This window comes from Vicia villosa, linkage group LG6 (assembly GCF_029867415.1).
Source record: "Vicia villosa cultivar HV-30 ecotype Madison, WI linkage group LG6, Vvil1.0, whole genome shotgun sequence".
NCBI classification, from domain to species: domain Eukaryota; kingdom Viridiplantae; phylum Streptophyta; class Magnoliopsida; order Fabales; family Fabaceae; genus Vicia; species Vicia villosa.
In genome coordinates, this window is record NC_081185.1 from 98,540,122 (window position 1) to 98,567,908 (window position 27,787).

Sequence of the window (27,787 nt, forward strand, 5' to 3'; positions counted from 1 at the left end):
CACACACACACACACACAAAGATAATAACATAACCAAGGTATATGATACAAGGGTGTAAATCAAATAAGCATGTACAAGTAAATAATGAGGTATAATCATGGCAACAATTTAATATTAACACGGTGTTGCATTAAAACAAGAGGAAAGACCATGAATCACAAATTAGGGTTTTAGGTATATACTAGTTATTTCATTTAAAAACAAACAAAACCCTAAGGGAAAATTAATAGGGATCATGCTATAAAATTCAAAGGAAGCTAAATTCAACCATAAGGGAATCACTCAATATTAATTAAATCAATTGGTGAAGGATCAATAAAAAATATTTGAGAAAGAGGGGTTTTAAAAGGTATAAAAGTACTAGTTTTAATTTAATTAAAAAGTAATCAAATAAATAATAATTTTGGGATTTTAAAATTTATTCACAAAATATATAAGACAAATAAGGAATGTACATAAAACTAAATCAAAATGATTAAATTTGATAGTTTAAACAAATAATAAAAGTTGAAAAAAATGAGTGAAACTAGTGGTTAAAATTAGGTTTTGTGGCCAAAGGATCTTGAACCCAGACCCCTGTGTTCACAAGTGAAAAGGTTAACCAATGGGCCATGTGTCAGTGGTGATAACTAAATGCAATCAGTTAATAAAATAGGAAAAATCATGTAAAACCTTTAAAAGAAATAAAATTGCAAAAAGGGGGGATTCGAACCTAGGCCCTATAGATACAAAGGACAATAGGGTGCGTGCTTTACCACTGGGGTGGTGATACATCCATTATTAAAACTGAAACCGTTTAATTATATATGAAACAAGCTTATAAAAATCAATTTTCAGACTTCATCTTCTTCCTCATGACAGCGATGGATTCAAATTCGTATTCTCTCAATTCTCAACCATTTTGAAAAGTGTAAACATGAAAGTTGTATAGAATTTCAGCACGAGTTCAAAAATATAAACCACATAAATTTATTTAATTTGTAGCTCATTAATTTTATAAAAAAACCTCAAGAATCCTAATTCTTAAAAATCAAATTAAATGACATATTACAATGATAATTAGAAACTAGTTGAGGGCTTTTGATCCTCACATTTTGGCAAACATAATAGAATCGAGTTTTTCCAGAAATGATGCACAAATGAGAGTTTGAAATTAGAAAAACTTACTTCTGAAGTGAAGATCAAACATAGAGTTTAAGTACTTCCAGAAATGGTTTGATGATTTGGATGGCTTACTGGGACCTTCTTGAAGCTATTAGAATGCTTAACTTGCTTTGAGATGGTCTGAATCACTATGCTCAATTTAAGTTGCAAAGGGCAAAAGTGAAAATGGAGGATGATGATATGGTTTTTACAAATGCAATGTAAGGGTTTGGATAACTTTTATAAGATATATGGAAGGTGTTTGAGTGTTTAGGTTGCAAAGAACTTGCTTGGAATTCAAAATTCACAAATTTATGCATAATAGATTTTGGAGCTTTCAAGTGAGGTAGTGATTTTGGGATTTCTTGTGTGTTTGGATTCAGAGACAAGGACTCCTATTTATAGGAAAGATTTGTGATTTGTTGGGGGAAAAGTATGATAAAAAAGATTTCCCATGTTCAAATTGTCTTTGCTTGCATCTTGGCAAAGAAAATGTGAAATTTATGGTTTCCATGGACTTAGCAGGCTTTAATCATGAACATAGAGTGGCTCTTTTAATCTTTAGATGGTTACTTGTTGGTTTTGTGATGCTTTTTTATTCAGAAGCAACAATGTATGGGCTCAAGAACAAATTTGTGTGATTAAAGCTACTTTATGCAAATGGAAGTCATGGCTTTTTGGAAAAATATTCCTCAAATGATATAATCCCTTTAATAATGCTTCAAATCAATGTTTAATACCTTAAAACTTGTACAATCTTTTGATTAAGGAGACATTTTTAAGTAATGTGGCCTGTGAGCAAAGATTATGCAGAAGACGTTTAAAGACTCAACTCCATTATATTATATTTAAAAACGTGTTCTAAATGGAATTTTTGAACTTCATATTCTTCCTTCAGCAACAACAATGGCGCCAAATTCAAACATCATCAAAACTTAATCATTTTTAACAAAATAAAACATCAACATGATTAGCATTTAGACAAGAACACAACCATATAACTATCAATGGTTTATTCAGAACATAACTCATGAATTTCTGGAAAATGTTCAAGAACCCTAAAATTGATTCTTAAAATTAAACTCTTAAAACACACACTCAACCCCTAAAACCTTAGGGCTATTAATCCCTACATGTTTTTGAACATAATAGTATTAAGAAATGCAACAATTGGTACTTAAATAAAGAAGCTCGAGTTTGAGTTATTACCTCTGAAAATGGAGGTCAGACTCTTACTTAGAGGTGTTTTAGAATGATGCAAATGATTTAGATAACTCCAATACAGAGATCTGGGCACTTAGAATGATCTGCAAGTTGCTAGAACAAACTCGATGGTACCTACACAATGAAAAAGTTATGGTTAGAACCCTTGATTCTAGATGTTATAGAATTGGATTGAGTGTTTGAATAGCTTTTATATGTGATATAGAAGGTATCTGAAACAAAAGGCCAGAAAACGCACGAGCCAAACGAAAGTTTCAAACTTTTGGTTTAAGGTGACTCTTAAATGGAGGTTGAAGAGTGATTTTTGGTTTGAGGCGTTTGGTAGGTGTTTGGAGGTATTATACAACTTCTATAAGGTATATAGAAAGTGTTTGAAGGTCTGGTTGGTAGGTTTGTGTTTGGTTTGAGTTTTGGCAAGTTATGAGCTTAGTGAAGTTTTAATGGAGGTAAAAATGGTGATTTTTTGTTAGGGAGCTTTTAAGAGGTTGTGGAAGTTATAGACAACTTCTAAATGGTGTTTAGAAGTTGTCTAGAACCTTGGTTGACACCCAGAACTAGTGGAACTCAAAATCATTTAGAAAATGCAAGAGGTAAGAAAAAGAGAATTTCAAGTGATAGGTGACTTGGAGAATCTTGGTGTATTTGTTTCAAGAGGAAATGGCCCCTATTTATAGGCACAATTTAGGTTTTGTGGAGGGGAAAAACTCACAAGTTTGAGTTCACATGTGATACTTGTGCCATCTTGCTTGTTTGTGAAGAAAAGAGAAAATTATGGTTTCAATGGTGAAGTACAATGCTTTAAGCATGCTTGGAGAGATTCTTCTGCAGCTTGGAAGGTTACTTGTTAAGTTTGTAATGCTTTTGGTGCAGAAGAGACATGGGAGAGGCTCAAGACAAGTTGACTTAGTGTATAAAGCATCTTTATCAAAATGGAAGGGTGAACTTTATGCTTGAAATGGAATGATTCAATGGTTAATGGCTTAAGCACTTGGATTATAGCTCAAAAGCAAGTGTAATCTTCTGATTATGGTGCTTGGAACAAGTTATGTTGGCTGTAAGCAAGGAATCTTTCAGATTTGAACAAGTTTGGTTCATAACTTCTTCATGTTCTTCTTTATTTTCAAGTGTTCATGGAGCCATATTGACAAAATCATATCTTCTAGCTCAAGCCATGAAATTTCATGATATTTATTTATTTGGAAAGCCCTTTATACATAATTCAAGTCACTTGTTAAAAGTTTTCTCGAGCTCCTTTTGGATCATGGAGAAAAATGGCCATAAAGTTAGGAAAAATCTAAGTGATAACACAATCTTCAAAATTCCAAATCTCTCAAAATAATCATTTTTTGAAGAAATTTCCAATGTGATGAGTTGTTTGTTTGATCAAGATCTACAACTTTCATGTGTGTAGATTTTCGAGTTTGTAGGCAAAATTTGGAGTTCCCAAAATTAGGTCAAATCCACTTAAAAACCCTAATTTTGACTTTTGTTGACTTTTTTATTCTTGATGAATTTTCTTGATTTTCTTTGGCCAAATGTCTTCAATAATCATATGATGATGATTTGAATCCTTAAAATCTCATAGTTGACCATTTTTCTCAAAAGTCAATGGTTGACCCACGCAGTTGACTTTTTCTAGATGAACTGCAGTTTTGTGATTTCCAAATGAATAAAGATCCCCCCTTCATATGAATGATGTGATTGGATTATAATGTTGGTTTGGATTCCCTTGAATCATGGTTTGATCCTTGGATCCATGTCTTGATTAAAAGTTAACTCTCCAGTAGAATTAGGCCAAAACCATAATTTGGGGCCTCAGGTGATCTTGAGAGTTGTTGATCTTTAATTGGGCTATTGTTGGACTTAAATATTAATGAGAGAACCCTTTGAATCATAGGAGAATGTTGAACTTACTTGTGGGCCTCAAAACCCTAATTTTCTTAAACACTTCTTGATCAGTCTCTTGTCTTAAGACACAAGCAACAAACAACAATTTTTTTGGTATTTTGGATTAGCAAATGATATATGCATGATGAGAATGATGATAATGATGATCCTAATATTTGGATTATGGTGGGACCTCAGTGGTCAAAAATTGGGGTGCAACAGGTAACATGCGTTTTTATTTTGTGTCTTTTGAAACCTAAAAAAAGTGCTCTGAAACAACCTCTAAGCATCCAACATGCCTTGACTTCAAATTTCATAGCTTGCTCTTCTCAAGAAAGTCTTTACTAACTGGCGATGAATAGAAAACATCATTGGAACCTTCTAAAATATATAAGCCATATATTTTAGACCCTTTGACTATGCTCACTCCAAGGTCAGTCCTGACTTTTCAGAGGCCCATAGCAAATAATAAAAATGGACCCCTAATAAATAATATACTATTAAAAAAAAAGATCATCTATTTTTGGAGTCAACCATTTTATAATATCTTTCAAAATTTGCTATTTCTTAATAGAATTAGCAAAAACAATATAAATGTGTTCAACACCTCCAAAAAAATCTTTATCTTTAGCACAAGAGTGAGCCATAACAAACAACATCAATCAAACGAATTTCTTCACAGTTACTTTTAATTTATGAATAATTTATATCTAAACTATCTTCTGCTATAACAAACATAATCAAACCAAATAAATTTCAATTTCGATTTGTATGAAAAATTTATAAACAATAAATAAGAAGAAAAAATTATCAATTAAAAAAGAAAAAATTGAGCAACGGAACTTGAATTTTGATTTTAGAGTTATATTTTTCCTTTTTATTTGAGATGGAAAAGGGAAAATCACTATTTTTCTTTTATTTTTGAGAAAGATGTGAATTTTTTTAATTAGGTTAATATTTACCTACATAAATAAATATTTAAGATTACTTTTTGAAAAAAAATATAAAATAAAAGTTTATATCAATATATACATTCAACTTCTTTTTTGGAAAAAAGAAGACAAAAAGAAAAAAAGATAAAAAAAAATAATAGCGCCAGAATTAAACTCAAGCCTCTTGTGAGAGAATACCAAGTGCTGCTACCCACTAGGATACTAATGTTACACAGTCATTATATATACTAGCGTTGAAACGGACACTCTCGTGCCCGTTTGTCCGCTTTTTTTAATTCGCTCACGCGTCAAAATATGAAAGGGTATTTTTTCTGTAAGCTTTGTGATTTGCACTTTCGTAGTCACTTGTTTGTCCTTTTAGCGCATACATCAAAAAAATTATAAAGATTTCTCTCTCTCATTCTAATAAAATACGATCTCTCTATTTCTCTCCCTCTCTCTCATTCTAATAAAATATATACTATCTCTCTATCTCTCCCTACAAAATATATTCTCCATCTTTCTCCCTTCCCTCTTCCTACTAAAAATACTCTCTCTCTCTCTCTCTCTCTCTCTCTCTCTCTCTCTCTCTCTCTCTCTCGTTCTTTACTAAAAATATTCTCTCTCTCCTCATTCTTACAAAAATACCCTATCTCTCTGCCAAAAAATCTCCCTCTCTCTCCGCCAAAAAATCTTCCTCTCTCTCTCTCTCTCTCCCCATTCCTACAAAAAAAAATACTCTCTCTCACTCTATGAAAAATATTCTCTCTCTCCACTTCCTAATAAAAATATTTTCTTTCTCTCTCTACTAAAAATATTATTCTCTCTTTATCTATCTCTCCCCCCCCTTCCTACTAAAAATATTCTCTTTCTCCCCATCCTTAGTCCCTACTATAAATATTCTCTTTCTCTCCATCCTAAGTTCCTAAAATACTCTCTCTACGAAAAATATTTTTTCTTTCTCCCACCCTACTAAACATATATAATTTCGAAATTTTCTTTATCCACCTTCCTATGGGGGTGACCCCCAGCGAAAACCCCAACTTGTCCCTATTTCGGAGATGCATCTCAGAAGTATTTTTTTTCTAAATTTTTTCAGACTTTGGAAGTGCACTTCCGAAAACACCTTTTTCACAGTTTTTGGGGATTTTCGGAAGTGCATTTCCGAATTATGCAGAAATTCTCTTTTTTTTAATGTTTTTCTTAACAGTCATGTATTTTTAATTAAACAAAAACGCCGAACAAAATAAACGACATATCAACATAAAATACTAATATAATATATAAAATTCGAATAATATATACAAAACGAGTAATAGTGTGCAAAATACAAGCCGAATACAAGAAAAATAAACCCGAACCCCTACTGGGTATGCCTAACCCTCACTCCCTGGGACCTCCTCTACCTCCTATATGCCGCCGCATGGCCCGCATCACCGACCATCCTCTCCACCACGGCGACAGCCTCTGGACCGCCCTGATCAATGATACCTCGCTCCAACGCGTCTCGCCCAAGCAACTCTATCCGCTGGCAGATCGACAGGAGATCAATGTCATGGTCATCCTTGGCCTGCTGGTTCTCCAAGACCTCCTCGTATGCTGGCGTAGGAGCGTCGGGAGCGTCAGGTGTCATCAGAGAATGTGACACCCGATAGAACCATGTGACATACCCCTCCACACTGTGCCAGTCCTGAGTGACCTGCATGCGACGATATTCCTTCGGGACCACATGACGATCCCAATCCGCAAATATGCCAGTGAGCTCCACTCAGGTAACTGTGTCGGGAGCAGCCTCAAAAGGTGACCTGGGTATCATCTTCACAAATCCAAACTGCCGCATGCACCGCTCAGGGAGATACCTCACCATGGTGTTGGTCCCGCATGCCAACCAGCCAGAATATAACGAGATGCGGTCAAAGTCGACACCAGCAGTGTAGTCACTGAATGGCCTCCAACGGATGTCATCGTGAGTTGTGCAGTCGAGGTACCCACAATATGGTCCCACTGCATTGTTCCCCCTTTGGAGAACGTATCGGGCGGCCCTGGGCATGGCGTCCTCGTACGCAGGATCAATGTGGAAGTTGTGGATGCGGGGGAAGTAGGAGATGATCCAACCCTGAAACACAAACACGATAATGTATTAAAAATAAATATGAACCATAAATAAATGTGAAACAATTAAAATGAAACGTACCGTCAGGAGTGTTGCGGATTCGGTCAACTGCCTGATCCTCTAGTTGGAGGCCTCATTCAGCTTCTGGTATAGGTATACCACAATAGCTGACCCCCAGCTCCACTAGTGAACGGTAGTCAAGTCCATGAAGTAGCGGAGGTAGGTCACGTCGACATATCTTGCACTCTTGTCCACAAAGAGTGTAGTGCCTACCAAAAATATGAACCAGCACCGCAGAGCGCGGGCACGGTGATACTCCATAAATAGGCCGCTCTCCGCATTCTCAGATTCGACCGCCGCCACCAAGTGGTGCTCGTAATAATCGTTCAATGTGGAGAACCAGATATGAGGCCCATTTGTCGCCCGACACTCAAAATCAACCATATTTGGCTCCATACCCAGATAGTCGCCATCCAGTCGATCGTATCGACCCTCTGGATCCGGTAATGGTTCAATAGCATCCCCCTAATCGGCAAGTGGAGAAGACACTGCACATCGTGCAAGGTGATCGTCATCTCCCCAACCGGTAAGTGGAAAGAAGACATCTCCCTATGCCACCGCTCCACAAAGGCCCCCTGCATGTCGTGGCTGATGGTGGTATACCAAGTCATGCACAACCCACCCAGCCCTGAAGCTGTCACCGCATCATTAAACCACTGCGCCTCTGGTTTAAAGAGACTAAAAATCTTTCGGGCGTGGTTCACCATTTTTAAAGTCACCATTTCCTGTTACAACAAAAACAAAATAAAAAAACATTGTTAATTATTAAAAAGGAATAAAAAGCTAAATAAAAAACGACTTCTGGACACATTTCAGAAGTTCATTTCCGAAACTGGTGAAGGATGTGTTTTCGAAAATGAACTTCCGAAACACCCCTGCGAACTCCATTTCTGCAGCTTTCATACCAGATCCCAAAATCAGTAATTCAAACATGTTATAATGCTTCTAAACAACCTAAATACTACGAAAAACCTACCCCTATATCATTTTTGTAATTTCTAACAACCCTAACATGCATTTCAATCATGGATCTAAAGATTAAGAAACTTACAAATTGAAGTGATTGAGAAGCTTTTGAATTTAGTAGAGCAAGTAGATGGAGCCTTTGATGTAGTCTTGGAAGTTGGTTTACAGAAAATCCCTTTGAGGTTGAGTTTGAAATTGATTTAGGGTAAATGAATTTGGGGGAGGGGTTGTTTTGCTTAATCTGCAAAACATGCAGTATTTCGGAAATGCACTTCCGAAATACTGTTTTCGGAAAAGCATTTCTGAAATAAGACAAATTTTGAAGAAAAAAAAGACGTTTTCGAAGATGCATCTCCGAAAACAGCATTTTTTTGCACTTCAAAAATGCATTTCCGAAACAAGAAGCATTTTGGGGTTTTCACTAGGGGTCACCACGAAGACGGGGAGATAAAGAAATTCTCTATAATTTTTCCCTTCCTTTGTAGTTTTTGTTTTCAATTATATAAGTTTACCGATATAAATAAATATTTCATAATTAAAATTATATAATAATATTATTAATTAATATTTGGTATTCGAACACTAATAAAAAAGGAAGATGTAAGATTGTATGGTTCATACACAAATGGATAGAGAAACACTTGGTAAGAATAACATATCAAGTTAAATCTTATTATAAAATATTAATAATCAATAAATATAATATATGTTTTAAGAAATCAAAAATAATATTTATAATTAATAATTAAGAACAACCATAATAATATAAAAAATGACAAAATTTGAACATTGACATTTTTCTTGGACATAGTTAATTTGTTCAAAGTGATGGTGATATTAGAACTGGTATTAAAATATATATAAACAATCATTCCAATCTCACTCCTCCTGTTTCATTTCATGTAACTCCTTTTTTTGTCATCCGTGTAACATAGTTGAACTTTTAATTGTTTTGGTTAATAAATCTACAATAAATAAGAATTAAAATAAAAAGTGAGAAAGAAAAAACTAAAACATGAGAAGATAAAGAAAATAAAATAAATAAGAATTAAGAAATTGTAATATACCTTAATTTTGTGATTTCATAGAACACTATACATGCAAGCATTTGCAAACACAAACTCTTCAACCATCCTTTATTCTTCTTGACAGTGTCTCAAATTGTTCTCTTTTTTATCTCTTTCTCTCGCAAGTTTTATTTTTGTTTCTTTTGTTTCTTCTAAACTACCGATGTGTTAAAGCAAATGCAAGCGGAAGTAGAAGTAGTTACTATGTTAAACCGCTCAATGCTTAACTTGCCACATATATTTTTCAGTTATTTTAATAGTAATTTTTAAGGGTTTTTCATTTATAATTAATAGTAAAAATTGTTTTAGAAATTAAAATAAACAAAAATAGGTAGTTATGCAAAGGGCAATAATGGAATAAAATAGGGTCAAACCAAAAAAGTGTAATCCCTTTATATATTGTTATACGAGAAAATAGGTGATACACTGACAGTGTAAAATAGTTTTACATTGTCAATGAATCACAACCATGTATCTAATTAAAACATTTTTTTATTTTTAAAAATATTTAATGACATGACAAATTGGTGGTTGTTTATTGGATGACAGTGTAAAATTATTTTACACCGTCAATGCATATCCATTAAACCCTTGTTATATATATATATATATATATATATATATATGTATATATATATGTATATATATGTATATATATATATATATATATATATATATATATATATATATATATACATATATATATATATATACATATATATATATATATACATATATATATATATATACATATATATATATACATATATATATATATACATATATATATATATATATACATATATATATATATACATATATATATATATACATATATATATATATATATAGATACATATATACATATATATATACATATATATATATATATATATATATATATATATATATATATATATATGTATATATATATATATATATATATATGTATATATACATATATACATATATATATATATATATATATATACATATATATATATATATACATATATATGTATATATACATATATATGTATATATACATATATATGTATATATACATATATATATATATATGTATATATACATATATATATATATATATATATATATATATATATATAGATACATATATACACATATATATATATATATATATATATATATATATATAAAAGTTTTAATGTTTAATATATAAGGCCCAAGACCTAATAATTTGAGGCCCCATATTTGTTATGGCCATGGATTGTGGGCCTAGTTGCCCTAGTCCAGGGCCAGCCCTGCTCACTTCAACCTGAGAAATCTTTAACACCTTCAAGTTTAATTCTAGTGCAATGGCCTAAATCATCAAACATGCTTATGGATAACAAATTTTGAATAAGCTTTAGAGCATATCAATACCATAAATTCTGTGAGCCTTATTGTGATAAAAGAGAGCTATTTCACCTTGCTAATTTAGAGTATCTCTAAGTTAATATAAAATATATTTATAATATTGTAACATTAATGACAACAACCTCAAATCGAACGGCCAAGTCCGATATCTGTGAACTGCCATGGGCATACTCAGAATGCCTCCGAACTCACACCATCTCTTGCCAGTGAATCACCATCATCGAAAGGCCATACTCTATCGGACACTCACATGCCTTAACCCGACAGACCATCCGCAATCTCAACGTTTTCTATAAACTTTTTGGTTGTTTTTGAACTTTTTAATTTATGCAAATCTCAAAACATGTTTCTTTTTCATCACATAAAGTTTTAAGACATACTTCAACAACTCCGTCATCATATTTTTAACATTTAGATTATTATAACAACATATTTTTGATTTGAAGAATTTATATAATCTAAAAACCTTTCCCAAATATAATTGTTTAGTTCCAATAAATTAGAGAAATTTTAGATTATGAGAAAAAAAATAAGCCCTCCCAAAAAATCCTTCGGTTCTTCCATTCTTTTCACTTCATAATTTTTTATTATTAAAGTCCTCTCTCAATTTTACTTTAAACTTTCAAACGAAGCTTAAGCTAATCTATCTGAAACAATTCAATTAGAAAAAATTGTTCTATTTTTTAGAATGTTTAAGTAAAATCATTTTATATAAAATTTGAAATCCCAAATCACGTGTTTGCTAAATGAGTTTATTGAGCCCATTTGTTTTGACTTTTTTTAAAAATGATTTTTATAGTGTTATTAAATTTTGTGAAAAATTTATTTACAAAGAAACTTTTTATAAAAGCTTCAAATAAAAATTTTGTTTGAATAGTTATTCTTAAAATGTGATTTTAGTTATTTCATCTATTTATGGGAAAAAAATTGAATATCAAAATTTCAAAAAATCACTTAATTTTGAAGCTATTTCAAATAGATTTTCATAAAAATTATTTTTGGAATACAATTTTTTGAAAAAGTTATGATTTTGACTAAGTTTTGGTCTTTAATAATGTATGTTTATGTTATAAGATGTCAAAATTAGTGTTTCATTTTAGAAAAAACGAATATAAAAAAACTTGTAATATTTTGAAAAACGAATTTAGAAAATCTATTTTAAAATATACAAAAAAAAATCAATTTTTTTAAAGTTGAAACAAACTGGCCATTGTCCCATTAAATTATCTAAATTAGGAATTATGCATGAATAATCAATTGCAAGGACCCAAATCATGTTATTTATTCACGTGTGTCTCATTATTAACTTTTAAATGATGAAATTCTGACAATTAAACTATTAAAAAAAGAGAGTTTACATAAATGTTTGGCTTAAATGCAGTTTTAGTCCCCCTATTTTACTTTTTTTGAACTTTTAGTCCCCCTATTTTATTTCTCAGCTTTTTGGTCCCCCTATTAAGCTTTGACTGGTTTTTTTTGGTCCCTCCTCATTTTGGTCTATTTGGCATTTGTAAAAGCTGATGTGTCACATAAAAAATCCTGCCACCTCACTTATTAAAAATAAAAATCTTAAAAAACAAACATATCAATTTTTAAATTAGTTAACAATTAAAAAAAGTATTTTAAAATAAATTAAAACTTTTAATTAATTTTTACTAAATCCTATTGTGTGTTGGATGTCTGTGTGAATCGTATTTTCTTCTCATCCCTTCCCCTTTGTGAGCTCCACCTTCATCAATTTGTTCAAACCCTAATCTGTGTGAAAACCGTGTAAAATTTGCACCTTCATCAAGTTATAAAATCTACAATTCTCCCGTGTGAAACCCTAATCCAACCATCTTGTTCAAACAATCATGTCTCGATTTTCCCAAGGAAGCATTCTCAGCAAATATCCTTTCATCCGTGATGAATGCAGATGTGGGTTGGATGCACCATTGATGACAACATGGACTGATGCTAATCCAGGACGTCGTTTCTATGGGTGTGGAATGTATAAGGTATTAAAGCTCTATAACTCACTTTATTCTACGCTTAAGCCCTGTTTCTGTTTGATTCGATAGTAATTTTTTTCCTGCGTTCTTTGTAGATTCAGGGACACAAAATGTGCAACCATTTTGTTTGGTACGATGAAGAGACGACTCCAAGAGCAAAAGAGTTAATTTCTTCATTGAATGAGCAGTTAATTATAGAGAAGAATAAAGCCAATGAATTCAAACAGAAGGAGAATGACTTGACTGTGAAGATGAAATTTGTGAAATTGCAGTTGAAGTTTACAATTGGGATGAGCATTGTGTTATTAATGGGACTGGTTGCAACAATTGGGATGCACATTAGGTTTTGAAACAACCTTGTCATGCTGTTGATTAGTTACTTAGGTTTTTAAACCATGCTGTGATGTTGTTGTTTAGTTGGTTAGGTTTTGGAAACATCCATGTTGTGGTGTTGTTTTTTAGTTGTTTAGGTTTGTGAAACAACCATGTTGTGGTGTTGTTGTTTAGTTGTTTGGGTTTGTGAAACAACCATGTAATGATAAATTATGAATGAATTAATATTGCTCCAAATTTGTGTCATTGTAGTATATGTGTGAATTAATATTGCTTTAAATTATGAATGAAACAACTCATCCAAATTTCTGTCATGACAGTCCTGGAGTACTATAAGGCTTAAGTCCATAAGTACCATGGTGATTCTACAATGAACATATTAAATACCATAGTCCTGAAGTAATATGGTGATATTAAATACCATAGTCCTGCAACCTTCTTGTTTTTTTCAAGTACCAACTGTATTCTAGGGCAAATATCACCATTATACTTGCTTAATGCATCCTTCTGAGTAGTGATTCTCTTAGTCAAATAATGTTTAATCCCTTCTAACATAGTGATGATTGGTTTATCTCTATATTCTAAAATTGCCCTATTAAATGCTTCACACATGTTATTTACCTGTAGGTCACATTTAGAATAAGTCTTGAAGTGTGACCTGCTCCAGTGTTGTGCAGGGATATCCTTCATTTCCTTCCAAGCAGCTTTATTTAAACTTTTCATCCTTAGCATTGCCCTCTCCCACGCTGCAACTGTTGTAGCCCTTGCAGCACTCCACATAATCTCTTTCAATTCCAACCCAGGATATTTCTTTTTCCAATTCCCATATAAATGCTTCACACAAAGGCGTTGCTCCACATGAACACTCACACTTTGCACTGCTGGTACTAGGCCCTGGCATTATATATATAGTGAGATTTTTACAAATAGAGTAAAACTTATACAATAATAGCAAAAGTTTTTTACATTAACATGTTACCTTTTGTTGGTCTGAAATGAAGGCATAAGCCCTATGGTTTAGGCTTTCCAGGTCTTCCATTAAAATGTTGATGAACCACTCCCAAGAGTCTTTTGTCTCGGCCTCCACAACAGCATAAGCAATAGGATATATCTTGTTATTTCCATCTCTCCCCACAACTGCCATTAATTATCCACCATAGTCTCCTTTCAAAAAACAAGCATCTAAACCTATAAGTGGCCTGCAATATTTTGCAAATCCAGACTTGCAAGCATCTAAGCATACATAAATCCTCTCAAACACGGGACCTTCATTAGAATCAACACATTGCACCACAACATTACTATTAGGGTTTGACTTTAGCAACTCTTGCGCATAACGCCTTAAATGGGTGAATTGGTCCATACCAGCACCTTGGATTAACTCCATAGCCCTTCTTTTGGCTCTATATGCCTTATCGTGGGACAATTTTACTCCCCATCTATCAACAGCTTCAGCAATCAATCCCACAGGTTTCATGTCAGGGCTATGCCTTAGAATATGTGCAAATTTCTTGGCGAGCCATGTTGTCTTTGCCTGCCTATTATGTGCAGTTCGATAGCATGTATGTTCATCAATCAGACTTACAACTTGCCAAAATTGGTTCCCTACCCTTTTGGTAATTCTCATGTAGAACTTGCAGCCATCCATACATTTTACTACCATTCTCTTTCCATCATTTTTCTTCAGAGCAACATTTTTATTCATCTTCATTGCATACTCCTTCAAAGCATCCCTGACCATATCTTTGTTGTTAAACATCATACCTAGTTGAAACTTGAATACCTCTCCACTTTTATAGGCAGGAAACTTTTGATGTTCCTCATCATCTTCACTAGCAGGAGGTGTAAGCAACACATCAGAGTCATCATCAGCGTCAGAATTGTTCACCTTATCAAATAAGATCTCGGAAGGCAGAACTGTGGTCCAATCAAAGTCAACAATATCATCACTATGCTCATACTCAGTGTCACTGAAACTATCAAATTCATCTTCACTTCCAACATAACCAGTAACATCATCGACAACTACTTGCAATTCACCCCTAAGTTGCACTTCATCCTCATTGATTTCAACTTCTATTTCCTCATCATCAGAATTTGGAGCAAACTCATCAATAAATTGTACTTCCTCTTCATAATCATTTACTAATTCAGCCTCGTCTACCATTGGAGGATTTTGAGAAGGTCTGGAAAATATATTATGCAAACCCAATCATAAGAAAACACTCAAGCTATTAAATTACTACAATTTCAGCAAACCATAAACCCGGAAAAAATTGCAATTTACATACCTCATCTTCCAAAACCCGTGAAAATCTTTGCTTCTGATAAAGATTAAACGCAGAGAGAATGAAGGTGAAGAGCGTCGTAAACAATATTGAGGAACACGGAAGGTGAAAATTTGATGAAAACGGCTACGGCACAAAGCTGTAAACGCGACGAAAGTTGCAGAGCACACATCTACACACAACCAATATAAAGTAGGGTTCGTAAAAATAATTTACAAGTTTTAGTTTATTTTAAGATACTTTTTTTAATAGTTATTTTACTTAAAAATTGATATGTTTGTTTTTTAAGATTTTTATTTTCAATAAGTGAGGTGGCAGGATTTTTTATGTGACACATCAGCTTTTACAAATGCCAAATAGACCAAAATGAGGAGGGACCAAAAAAAAAACCAGTCAAAGCTTAATAGGGGGACCAAAAAGCTGAGAAATAAAATAGGGGGACTAAAAGTTCAAAAAAAGTAAAATAGGGGGACTAAAACTGCATTTAAGCCTAAATGTTTTAAAAAGATACAATTTAGAAGTGAAAAAAAAAATACCGAATCACATAGTTGTTCAAAACTTCAAATTTTAATCAAAATTTTCATTTTCAAGGAGTATTTGAGAGAAAGAAAGGTGAAGAGTAAATTTGAAAGAGTTTAATGATGGTATATTGTTACTACAGAAAAACTAGTAACAAATCCCGTGCGTTCGTACAAGTTTTGATACGGGACGCGCATTTGTTTCAGATGTATATTTTTTAATAGAAAAAATATATATTAAAAGTAATTAACATTTTGATCACTAACTTCATGTTTCTGTTAATATTCAATATTTTAATAAGTAATTTCAGGTTGCCGTTAAAATTTAATATTGTGATTAGTAACTTCATGTTCCCGTTAATATTCAATACAAATAATCAATAACTTCAGGTTCTTGTTAATATACAATATTGTGATTAGTAACTTTAAGTTCCCGTTAATATGCAATATTGTGATCAGTAACTTCATGTTCTCGTTAATATTCACTATTTTGATCAGTAACTTCATATTCCCGTTAGTATTCAATATTTTAATCAGTAACTTCAGATTCTCGTTAATATTCAATATTGTGATCAGCAACTTCATGTTTCTGTTAATATTCAATACAAATAATCAATAACTTCAGATTCCCGTGAATATGCAATATTGTGATTAGTAATTTCATGTTCCTGTTAATATTCAATACAAATAATCAATAACTTCAGGTTCTTGTTAATATACAATATTGTGATCAGTAACTTTAAGTTCCCGTTAATATGCAATATTGTGATCAGTAACTTCATGTTCTCGTTAATATTCACTATTTTGATCAGTAACTTCATATTCCCGTTAGTATTCAATATTTTAATCAGTAACTTCAGATTCTCGTTAATATTCAATATTGTGATCAGTAACTTCATGTTTCTGTTAATATTCAATACAAATAATCAATAACTTCAGATTCCCGTGGATATGCAATATTGTGATTAATAACTTCGGGTTCCTATGCAAAGATAAATATTTTAAAAAAAATTATTCAATATTTGGATTAATAGTAAAGTTGTTACCGCTTATAACAATAATATTTTTTGTATATGAAAATATTTTAATAAACAATATGTTTTTTCCTGTTTATAAATATTATTTTTATTTTAACATTATTTATAAAAATATTTGCATTAATAATAAAGTTGTTGTCGTATATAAAAATATTTGGAACAATAATGTATTTTTGCCCTTATATAAATATTATTTTTGTTTTTTACTACATTAGAAATAATACATCATACATGTTTTGTGTTACATTGTGACAAAAAAGTTTATTTAACAAATTTCTCTCGCACACAAACCCACTATTTTAACATGTCACCCTATACTTCCTTATCCATCCTCTTATCAAACTAGTAGAAAATTCGTGCGACCGTACGAGTTCTTGGTGTTGACTGCTATTTGTCACCCGTTTGTCATGAGAATTCAAACCAATTAATAAATATCAAAATATTATTGGAAAAAAATTGTAGAAGTTTTTAAGAACTTCTATTACTAAGAAAAATTATTAAACATATAGTTTGTAAAATAAATTGTAAGAAATAGAAAAAAAAAATAAAGTTTTTATTGACAGAGTTGTAATAATAAAAAGATTTTTAAAATTTAATTAATGAGACAAATAAATATCCAAAATAAAAATTAGTTAAAAATCGATATAAACATAATTTTACATAAAAGTCCAAAAAGATAATGATATTAAAGAATCAAGTTTAATGATGTATTTATTAAATTTGGGACTATGGTTTAAGATATAAAAAAAAATAAAAACTCAGTAGTATAACTAACGGAAGTTTTATTTTTATTTTCTTTAATTGTATAAAAAAATGTAATAACTCGTGCGTTCACACATATTTTGATATAATTAACCTTGCGTTCATACGGTACTGGTGTGTTACATGTGTGTTCACACGAATTTTGATATGATTACCTGTGCGTTCACACAGTACTGATGTGTTATCCGAGTGTACATTCGCACGAATTATGGTATGATTACTCGTGCGTGCATTCTCAACACTGATTACTCGTGCGTTCACATGGTATTGTTGTGTTATCCGTGAGTCTACACGAATCATGGTGTGGTGTGCTGATACGTCACCAGTTTAATTTTGATACTAAAAAAAAAATTAAATTAAAATGTAAATAAAAAAAATTCAAAAAGATTGTCAAATTTAATTATGTAAGTTAATCAAACCAATTATATATAAAAATATTTAGATGATATATTTTCTTGTATATAATATTATTTTTATTTTGTTATTATTTATAAAAGTAGTTGGATAAAAATCTCTTTTTATAGAAAATATTAAACAAATAACCTCTTCCGGATTGGAGTAGATTCCTCTCACGTTCGTTTGTATACAAACTTTTACTGTGCCTATTTATTAATTAAAGAAATATGTAACAAACTATTCAATTAGAAATAAGTGTTTACCAAAAGGTATACTCCCCTCGAGCAATCATTCTTTTACTAAACAAAAAGTATATTCTCATCTAACACATGATAGTTGTATGACAATAATATCAACCATTGCATGACCTAGTGCTTTTAATTCAGTTCAGTTATACACGTTAGTATATTATTAATCCAATTTTACTTTATACATGTTAGTATATTATTAATCCAATTTTACTTGTAACATTTTAACTATATCACTTTTGTTCGCACGGGTCTGGAGAGTTCGCACGTCCATTTTGAAAACATTTTCAGGATTGTTAGACTATGTATAGTAGAAGGTGTTGAAAAAATTATTATAGCTGAATAGTTGTAATGGAGTGTTGAAAATGATGTGGATTAAATTGTGTTGAAAATATTCAACATGTTGAATGAGGAGGAAATAAGGGTCACTATAATACTTTGCAAAATCTTATTAGTTGTTGTAATTGTTTAGATTTTTATCTTCACTTTAATTATTTTATTTTAAGTCAATTTTTCTATTTATTTTTACTTTCATCAAAATTTATTATTTTTTTCCTCTATAAATAGAGATTTGGTTTATTAGATTTGGACACGGAAAAAAATTGAGATTTTTCTCTCTAATTTTTCTATTTAGCCTCAAGTAAAATTTTGTTTGTAGCACTAACAATCTTTTTAGTAAAATAGATCACAATAATAACCTTTTAACACCCAAAATTCTACTAAAATATAAAATTAGAAAAATAAAATTCAAATAAGTTATTAAATTAGAAAAAAATTATTTAACTCTTAATTATTTAAATTTAATTTCAATTGATAATTGTTATTAATATGTAATCACAAAAACATAAAAGAAAATATGAATATGAAATAAAAGTGGTGGGGTAGTAAGTAAAAGTTGAAGAAATATTGAATTATTAGATGAAGGAGAGAGAATATGATGTGGAGTGTAAAAAGTAAAAAATTAGAGTGTTGAATCTAAAAACCATTGTACATAGTGTTAATCCAACAATGCACTTGTAAGTTATATGGGTTGGACCGGGTTGTTGTTTTTTGTCTAGCTAAGTGTAGGTGTTGAAACTAGGGTAAGAATAGCTTTTGAGAATTTCTTTATTGACCCCTAACCTTTTTGGTCACCCGTGGCAAAATTCTCAAAATGCCTCTATATTTCGAAAATCCATCTCCGAAATCACTTTTTTCTGAAAAAAAAGTTGATTTCAGAAGTGCACTTCCGAAAACACAAAAAAAAAAAAACTCACATTTTTTTTATGGAGAGGGGGTGTCTTCGGAGATGCATATCCGAAATATTCCAATTTTTGATCTTAAAATGTTTCGGATATGCATTTTCGAAAAAATTCAATAATTATTAAAAAATTAAAATCAAGGTGAATCAATACAATTAATAGTATAATTAATTGTATTAATTAAAATATATTATTAAATATATATCATTATAATCAAGATGTAATAATAATATTAACCTAATAAATATTTAAATTAACATTTTATTTTTATATAATAAATTAATAATAATAATAAAGATATTTATTTTCTATTTTTTTATGATAAATCATTTTATAAATTAATTTTCAAAAACAATTTTATAGTTATTAAAAATCATTTTATAAATTAAAAACATTCTAATTTCATAAGTAAAATTTGAATTATATAAAATTAAATATAAAATTTATTCACTAAATAAAATTGATAAATTCTTAGGTATCTATGATAAGTAGTTGGGTACCGGTACCTTTAGTGTAAATTAATTAAAAAATTTAATTTATTTAAAAATAAAAATAATTTAAAATGTGACATGACAATTAATAATTTTATTTGATTGGATAAGAGTACCAATACCCAACTAAACTCAAGGGTACCAGAGTGTTCACCAAATTATTAAGACAAAATCTTATTTTAATTTTTTTAACTAAATGAAAAATGATATTTTTATCATAATTAATTATGAAAAATGATTTTTTTATGATTATTATTATTATTATCATTATTCTTACTTGATCTATTTCATTATTATTATCAACGGTAGAAACATGAATTTGAATTATTTATAACTACATTTTAATAATTGAAATTATTTTAATTTTTTTGTAATTGAAATTATTTTTAAATTTTAAAATATGAATCAGAATAGAAATATATAATAATTATTATTTATAACTCATAAATTATATCAAATTTATAATATGTCAATTAATTAATACATCAAAATTTTTTAATTTTTGGGATTTTTTTGATATGCATATCCGAAAAAAAAAAATTTGGAATTTTTTTCGGAAATGCATATCCGAATTAATCAAAATTCTAATTTTTTAGAGTTTTTTTTCGGAGATATCTCCAAAATCTAGAAAAATCTAAAAAAATTTACGTCGGAAATACATATATGAAGCAAGAGTAATTTAAAATTTTTGCACAAAGTTTTCCTCATTGGGTCAATAAATAAATTCTCTAGCTTTTTCCAAATTTTAATTCCGAAAAACTAAAAAGCCCAATAAAAAAGTTGAGTCCATATCCGTTCTTCTCGAACCTATATATAAATAAGTTTTACCAGAATGAACTCTCTGTCTCCCAACCCCAACCAGATTGATTTTACTAGATCTAACAACAGTTTCGATAATACCATCCCTCTGAAGTCTGAACCATGGTATGTGCCGAATAATATATATTTACTTTTGTTTTTGATTTGGAATGAGTTAAGTATAAATATTTTTATATTTACTTTTGTTTTGATTTGGAGTGAATTAAACTGAATTGAATCCTTGTTCTTCAGGCATTCAGAGAATTTTTAAAGGAAGTAGAAGTTGCCTTTCAAGATGACAGCGAAAAGTATGATCAATTCCGCAAACTCTGGGTAGATATGAAATATAGAAAAATTCCTTTTAGTGTTTTCAAAGCAAAATTCAAGCCCTTGTTTGAAGGGCATAAATATTTAGTTTTGGAATTCAACCAACTTGTGAGATTCTAACATAGAATAGAGTGTAAAGATGCATCAGAGTTTTTTCAAGCAGTAAAAGTTGTTTTAAAAGATGATGATTATCAAGATTTTATTCAAGTTTTTCAAGATTACAGGACAAGGAAGATTGATGAAAGGTGTATTTTGGCAAGACTGAAGGTGCTGCTTAGAGGCCATGCTTATTTAATCAGCCAGATGAACACCTTAGTTCATCCTCGGTTTCATCTCACACTTCCTTGTTGGGATCAACTTCACTGGGATCTACTTTCTGTTATTTCACAAAAACTCGATTTTGACGACCTCTTTCAATTTTCTCGTGTCTGCACCAATTGGAGACTTTTTCATAAATCAATAGATAAATCAAATTTCTTGACATCCCAAGAACCACTACTTCTTGAGTTTTTTAAGTCTCCTGTTAAGTTACCATATTCCTTTACTAGCCTACCCAATCAAAAAGTTTATCCCTTGAACAAGATGATGCTGAAAATGTTGAGTTACTCTTATGATGGCTCCTTCCCTATCTATGTTACCTGTTCTAGTGGATATTTTGTCATTATAGCGGACAATTCTTCCATTCTGCTCATCAATCCGTTTACACAAATAAAGAAGAAGGTAAGCTGTCCTTCCACGTTTAAGTCTAAATTCTGCCCTCAACATCATTACCGTGCATTACTTGCTTTTGACAAATGCTCCGAGGAGGAATTTGTTTTGGTATTTTTATTCGATTACTCCAACAGTCTGTATGTCTATCAATCTCGACATAATGGTTGGGTTACTTCTTCCATTAGCTTCTACCCTAATGAGGACCCTAACAAGAACCCTTATGATGTCGAGGATGGTTTTATCAACCTTGTTGTTGACTTTGTGGCTTTGAACAATATAATATATGTTCTTACTTTGGAGGCCAGGATAGGGGTACTCTGTTTGAATTCGAATTATGCAAATATTGAATATCTAAATATGGTGAATACCCCCGAATTCGAATTACCATTTGAATTAGAGTTAGAGAGATCATCCTTTAACTTGGTTACATGTGATGAACAACTTTTACTAGTTCGATTAAATCCTGATTTTGGAGATGGTCCTCCACCAGATAAAAGAGTCTACAAGATAGACTTCTCAACCATGACTTATGTCGAACTCGAAATCTTGGGGGACATTGCATTATTTTATTTGTTTGGAAAGCTGTAAGGCATTGAGCAACCCGAATAGATGGGGTTATGAGAGCAACTCTGTGTATCAAGTTTGTAGTCATGGCTGCACCAAAACTTGTACCGTTTATAATTGGGATACAAAATCCAACAAATACATTGCCCCTCCAAATCCTGAAACAAATGGCACTATCTTTAAATGGTATTTTAGACAACCAGAATATGAATTAGATGGTTCTCTTTAATTGATCGGTTTTTTCTTTTCTTGTAAAATAAATATTATCAAGTATATTTATATTTATTCCTATTCTCTTGTCAGGTATTTCTCCAATTTTATTAACTTTGCTATTTATATTCTTACTCCTTAAACGTATTATTGGGTTTGTTTTTTATTTTGTATTCATGATAATAAAATTATTCTCTATTTGATTGAATTGAATAAGTAAATCTATTGTTTATTTATTTATTTATTTATCAATTGTTAAATGTTATGAAATAGAGTGAAATTTTATTTTTAATCCCATAATTAAGCTCCTAAAATAACTAACAATCATAGAATATAATAAATAAAGATGAGTATTTTGGCAAGTTTTTCAAGTGTCTAACTTTTTAGAAATCTTGCTATTTTAACATATTATTATGAACAGTCTTTACTCACGTATAATCTAACAAGATTGTTCATATTGTATATTCTTCTTTCCTAAGTCATCTGTTTCGAATTGTAAACTTTACAAATTAGCTTGTGTAGAAGCATATAATCTTGTAAACGAAATTGTTATTCAAACTGTTGTTTGATTTTTCCTTAAGGGACCAGGTTGGTCAAAAACCTTAAGAAGTCGAAGACCGGTGTGTCCATATATTTTGTTTGTTGGCTTTTGTGGTTTTGTATTGTTGTTTATTTTTTGTTATGTTTTGTGTTTTGTATTTAGAATTGTTTTTGGGTGTTTGAGAAGTTAAATCTGAGGCACCGGATACAGCGCCTGCTAAAAATGGATCAAGCTTTAATCAGCTTCTTGGTATTAAAGGAGCTTCTCAAGAATCAGTGAGTCAATCTCATTCTTATTACTGTTTCTTTTCATTCTCTGATTTGGATTTAAAATTGTTTTCAATCAGACTTTGGCCCTGTTTGGACAATAGCTTAATTAAGTGATTATAGCAAAATTGCGTCTGTATAAGTTATTTCTATAACCAAACACAATAACTCAGAATAAAACTTTGGCTTTATGTTACAACTGCAAGCCCTTTTCAAAATTTCAAGTTTATTGCTTTATTTGCAGAAATTAATTGGAATACACTGGCAATGTAAAGAAATTTTACACCGTCGGCGAATCGCAACCGTTAATTTATTGGAAGTACTTGACTTTTATTTTAATTTTTTTAAAGTAATATAATTAAGTGGTTGTGATGCATTGGTAGTGTAAAAAATTTTACACGTGCATAATAATTAAACTCTTATTTGCATAGTAAAGTAATACTATAAGGCTAAATTTCAGCTGTTGAAAAATATTTGTATTTGATAGTAAAGTAATAGAATGTGTTGTGCAGAATATATAGAAGATTCGTCTTCAACTTACAAAACCATTAGTTTGGGGTGTAGTTTGTGGGGCTGCTGCTCCTGGTACTAAATTTCTGCATAACATTAAAATGTGATATGCATGGCATAAAATGTTTAGTCCTGCGATTAACTATGACAATTGTTAGGGCCATCTTTGAGGGCGTGCATGTTGTGTAAAATCGTAGCTAAACAAGGCCTCATAAAATATTTGTCTCTTATAAACAGTAGTTAAATAGAGCCTCTAATTGTTTTGTCATGGTTGAATCAAGACTTACTACACAGGGCTCCCAAAAACTTAAGACGACTCTGACAATTATTTAAGAACATTCATTTTCAAAGTTTTCTATTCATTGATAAATCTTCATGGTATAGAGTCATATGTGAATGCTATTTGTTACAACTTAATGTTTTCTGAATAAACTGTTCGCTTTGGTAGGAAATTTCCATTGGGACTTTGAGGATGTTGCTAAATCAATTTTGTGCATGATTATGTCTGGTCCATTCATTACAGGATATACACAGGTAATCGTTTTTGTTGCTGATATAAATTTTTTACCGAACCATCATTAGATCGGAGTATAATACAGACGGGTGTCAATGAATTGTTGGTATTTAAATTTTAGACTCGGAATGATTGGTATGACCGAGAAATCAATGCAATAAATGAACCTTATAGACCAATTCCTTCTGGTGCAATATCTGAGAACGAGGTATATTGTAAATCCAAAACTTATACGTCTTTTCCTTTCGTTACTTGTTTATTTGCTCATCGTTTGGCAAAAAAATCTGCAGGTAATCACTCAAATATGGGTGCTGCTACTAGTAGGTCTTACTTCGGCGGGTATATTGGATATATAGGTCGGTACTGCATATAAAAATTACAGGATCCGTCTCTTCTTAATGCAAATGATCAGAAACTCGGTTGCAAAATTCTTCTCCTTAACAGGCAGGGCATGATTCCCCTATACTTTTTTACCTTGCGTTGGATGGATCCCTGCGGTCGAATATATATTCTGCACCTCCTTTAAAGGTAGTTCTTTTAAAAATTTCCTCATTTTTCAGTTATATATATTTTTTGCCTTTTATGGTCCTTGACTAAGTTATGCATGTTTTCTAGCTAAAACAAAACGGATGGATCGGAAACTTTGCCCTTGGAGCAAGTTACATTAGTTTGCCATGGTGTGGTATCTTCTACTTCGATAATTATTTGCTATATGTTTAAGCTGTTATTATCCTTGTTACGGTGTTATCGAATATTGGCCATGAAGGCGCCATGGTGGATATTAGTGGCGGGTTTTTCCGCCATAGTCTACTATGATGGCGCCTCAAAGCGCCTGGTATGGCGGGATTTTGGCTCTTTGCCTTGGACCGTAATCTACGATTGACAACACTGGCTTGTTTTGAACATTTGGTTTTTGTTGATTCATTGATTTCATTTACAATTAGGTGGGCTGGTCAAGCTTTGTTTGGGACTCTTACACCAGACATTATTGTTCTCACACTCCTTTACAGCATAGCTGGCGTATGTCGTATATTCTTCATCACATTTTGTGGGATACGATAATATTTCAATTATTACCTCAATTTGTTCATCAATCAATATTGTTCTTGACTTTCTGTAACACATTGTAGTTGGGAATTGCCATAGTTAATGATTTCAAAAGTGTTGAAGGAGATAGAGCTCTAGGACTTCAGGTCGACTACATCACCATTCTTTGCTTTTTAGTAACTCTAATCCGAACATTTTCATTCATCCAAGTAGTTTCTACTAACTTTTTTATCAACAATCTTGTTTGATTAGATTAGTCTCTTCCTGTCGCTTTTGGCGAGGAAACTGCAAAGTGGATATGCGTCGGCGCTATCGACATAACACAATTATCTATCGCTGGTACGTTTTGATCTCTCAAATATATTCAAACTCAATCTTCATATAATATCTTTTCAAAAGCTTATAACTAACAGTTGCAACTTGCTGTTGAAATATGGTTGCAGGATATCTACTCGGGGCTGGTAAACCGTATTACCCGTTGGCTCTACTTGCCTTAATAGTTCCACAAGTCGTATTTCAGGTAAACTACACAATTACACTCGCAACGTTCCGAAATTGTTTGCAAATCATGCAACATAGCTAAGAACACGCAAAATCTGTTTTTATTTATCGAGTTATTGTCTTGTGCCTTGCAGTTCAAGTATTTCCTCAAGGACCCTGTGAAATATGATGTTAAATATCAGGTATATATATAATAACCTCTAAAATTTCATCGTCAAATCTATAAGCTTTATATATGTATATCAGCATTGCAGTGTTACATGACATGTTTTTTTGAGTAACCGTAACCTTCCGATGTTGACAGGCTAGTGCGCAACCGTTTTTGGTTCTTGGTCTGTTGGTTACTGCTCTAGCAACAAGCCATTGATAAAAAAATGTTGAAGGGAGAGTCACACCAGTTAGAAGGAACTTAACAAATTTGTGGCTTTTGTTAGTTACTTACATTGAAGATGTGTGCCATAGTTTTTGTTTGTCGCCCGCCCTGCATATAGGGTTATTATCAAGGCTTATACTCATTTAACTTTTTTGTTTTTTCCTCTTAATTTTTGTTTTGTTCTTGTATCTTCTCTTATCCTCCTAAATTTTTGATGATTTCTAAGTTAAGGTCGAGCAAAGTATATTTTTAGGAAGCCTTTAAATAAGAATAATTGTACAAAATGTATTGCAGACATATTCACGTATACAATTCCCGTACATGGTTTCTTCATAAATGTGTAAATAAATTTTATGCATACTTCTCTCATACATATCTCACCATATACTATTTTAAAAATCATAGAATTTATATTGTTAACATTAAACTATTGGTTAATTACATGCCATCAATGCCACTAGGAACAGAAATGATAATGCCTTGACCATCTTCCACAACACTGGGTTTGGGTGTTTGAATGGGAGAAGACTTTTTGAAGAGAAAAAAAAAAGTGAAAAATGGATAATTTTTTAAAAGAATGTCTTTATAAAGAAAGATAACTAAATATTTATGATTAATATTTTTTTCATTGTTACAAGTTAGTGGTTTGAATATGATAACATTTTGTATTGACCATAAGGCCGATAACAAAAAAAATTAGATATTGAAAATGTTAGAGATGGCAAGCAGCTTTTATGACCCTTACAAAATCGGGAAAAAAAAAAAAAAACGAGCGGGAAGAGAAACATGGTAGAGGGGACGAATCAAAAACCTTAACCAAATTTGGTCAGTTAAAAAAATAAGACGAGCCCGACGGACCCTGTCATTTAAAAAAGCTAAATGTGACAAAAAGCAATGTTTTCCTTGTTTAGCCTGCCTTGCCAAAGCTCGGTAAAAAAATGGGGCAGACGAACATAGTAGAGGGCGCGAGGCAAATTTTTTGGCTCGACTCGTAAAAGTGGTGGAGTAAACGGGCATATCCAGTGAGTCTGATATGTTTTTCCACCTATAGAAAATCCTTTGAAGTTTGAAGAAAATCCTTAAAAACACTTGGAAAAATTTTCAAGTATAAAAAAGTCAAACATTGACTTTTTGATTCCTAATTGATTTTCTTGATTTTTCTTGGTTAAATGACTTCAATAATCATATATTGATGATTTTGATCCTCAAAAGTCCATGGTTGACCAAAAGTCAAAGGTGATCCTGTACAGTTGACTTTTCCTGATGAACTGAGTTTTTCGGAGATTTCATATGAACCAAGCTCTCCTCCGAATGTATCATATTGAAGTA

The 27,787-nt window shown here is 31.4% G+C and overlaps 3 protein-coding genes across 11 annotated transcripts; 2 read left to right on the forward strand and 1 right to left on the reverse strand.

The window, feature by feature from the left end:
- The first annotated feature begins 12,679 nt into the window (after positions 1–12,679).
- Positions 12,680–13,289, forward strand: LOC131611939 (uncharacterized). The gene is made up of 2 exons (XM_058883765.1): positions 12,680–12,788; positions 12,878–13,289. The coding sequence occupies exons 1-2, from the start codon at positions 12,729–12,731 to the stop codon at positions 13,130–13,132; spliced, it is 315 nt and encodes a 104-aa protein (XP_058739748.1). The 5' UTR covers positions 12,680–12,728; the 3' UTR covers positions 13,133–13,289.
- Positions 13,290–14,262: 973 nt separating this feature from the next.
- Positions 14,263–15,282, reverse strand: LOC131614206 (uncharacterized). Its single transcript, XM_058885828.1, has one exon. The coding sequence runs from the start codon at positions 15,280–15,282 to the stop codon at positions 14,263–14,265; it is 1,020 nt and encodes a 339-aa protein (XP_058741811.1).
- Positions 15,283–20,895: 5,613 nt separating this feature from the next.
- LOC131609390 (chlorophyll synthase, chloroplastic-like) lies at positions 20,896–27,059 on the forward strand. 9 transcript variants are annotated; one of them, XR_009286129.1, is made up of 11 exons: positions 20,896–21,020; positions 21,147–22,682; positions 23,410–23,522; positions 24,472–24,745; positions 24,828–24,893; positions 24,982–25,065; positions 25,153–25,214; positions 25,482–25,557; positions 25,668–25,730; positions 25,837–25,923; positions 26,028–26,079. XR_009286129.1 is itself a non-coding variant. In XM_058881086.1 (11 exons), the coding sequence occupies exons 6-11, from the start codon at positions 25,375–25,377 to the stop codon at positions 26,450–26,452; spliced, it is 516 nt and encodes a 171-aa protein (XP_058737069.1). In that variant the 5' UTR covers positions 20,896–21,020; positions 21,147–22,682; positions 23,410–23,522; positions 24,472–24,745; positions 24,828–25,065; positions 25,153–25,374; the 3' UTR covers positions 26,453–27,059. The 9 variants fall into 9 exon arrangements, 1 of the variants encoding a protein (XP_058737069.1); XR_009286131.1 differs by having other exon boundaries at positions 24,472–24,557; XM_058881086.1 differs by adding exons at positions 26,220–26,267; positions 26,390–27,059 and having other exon boundaries at positions 24,828–25,065; positions 25,153–25,557; positions 25,842–25,923; positions 26,028–26,104.
- The last annotated feature ends 728 nt before the right edge of the window (positions 27,060–27,787 follow it).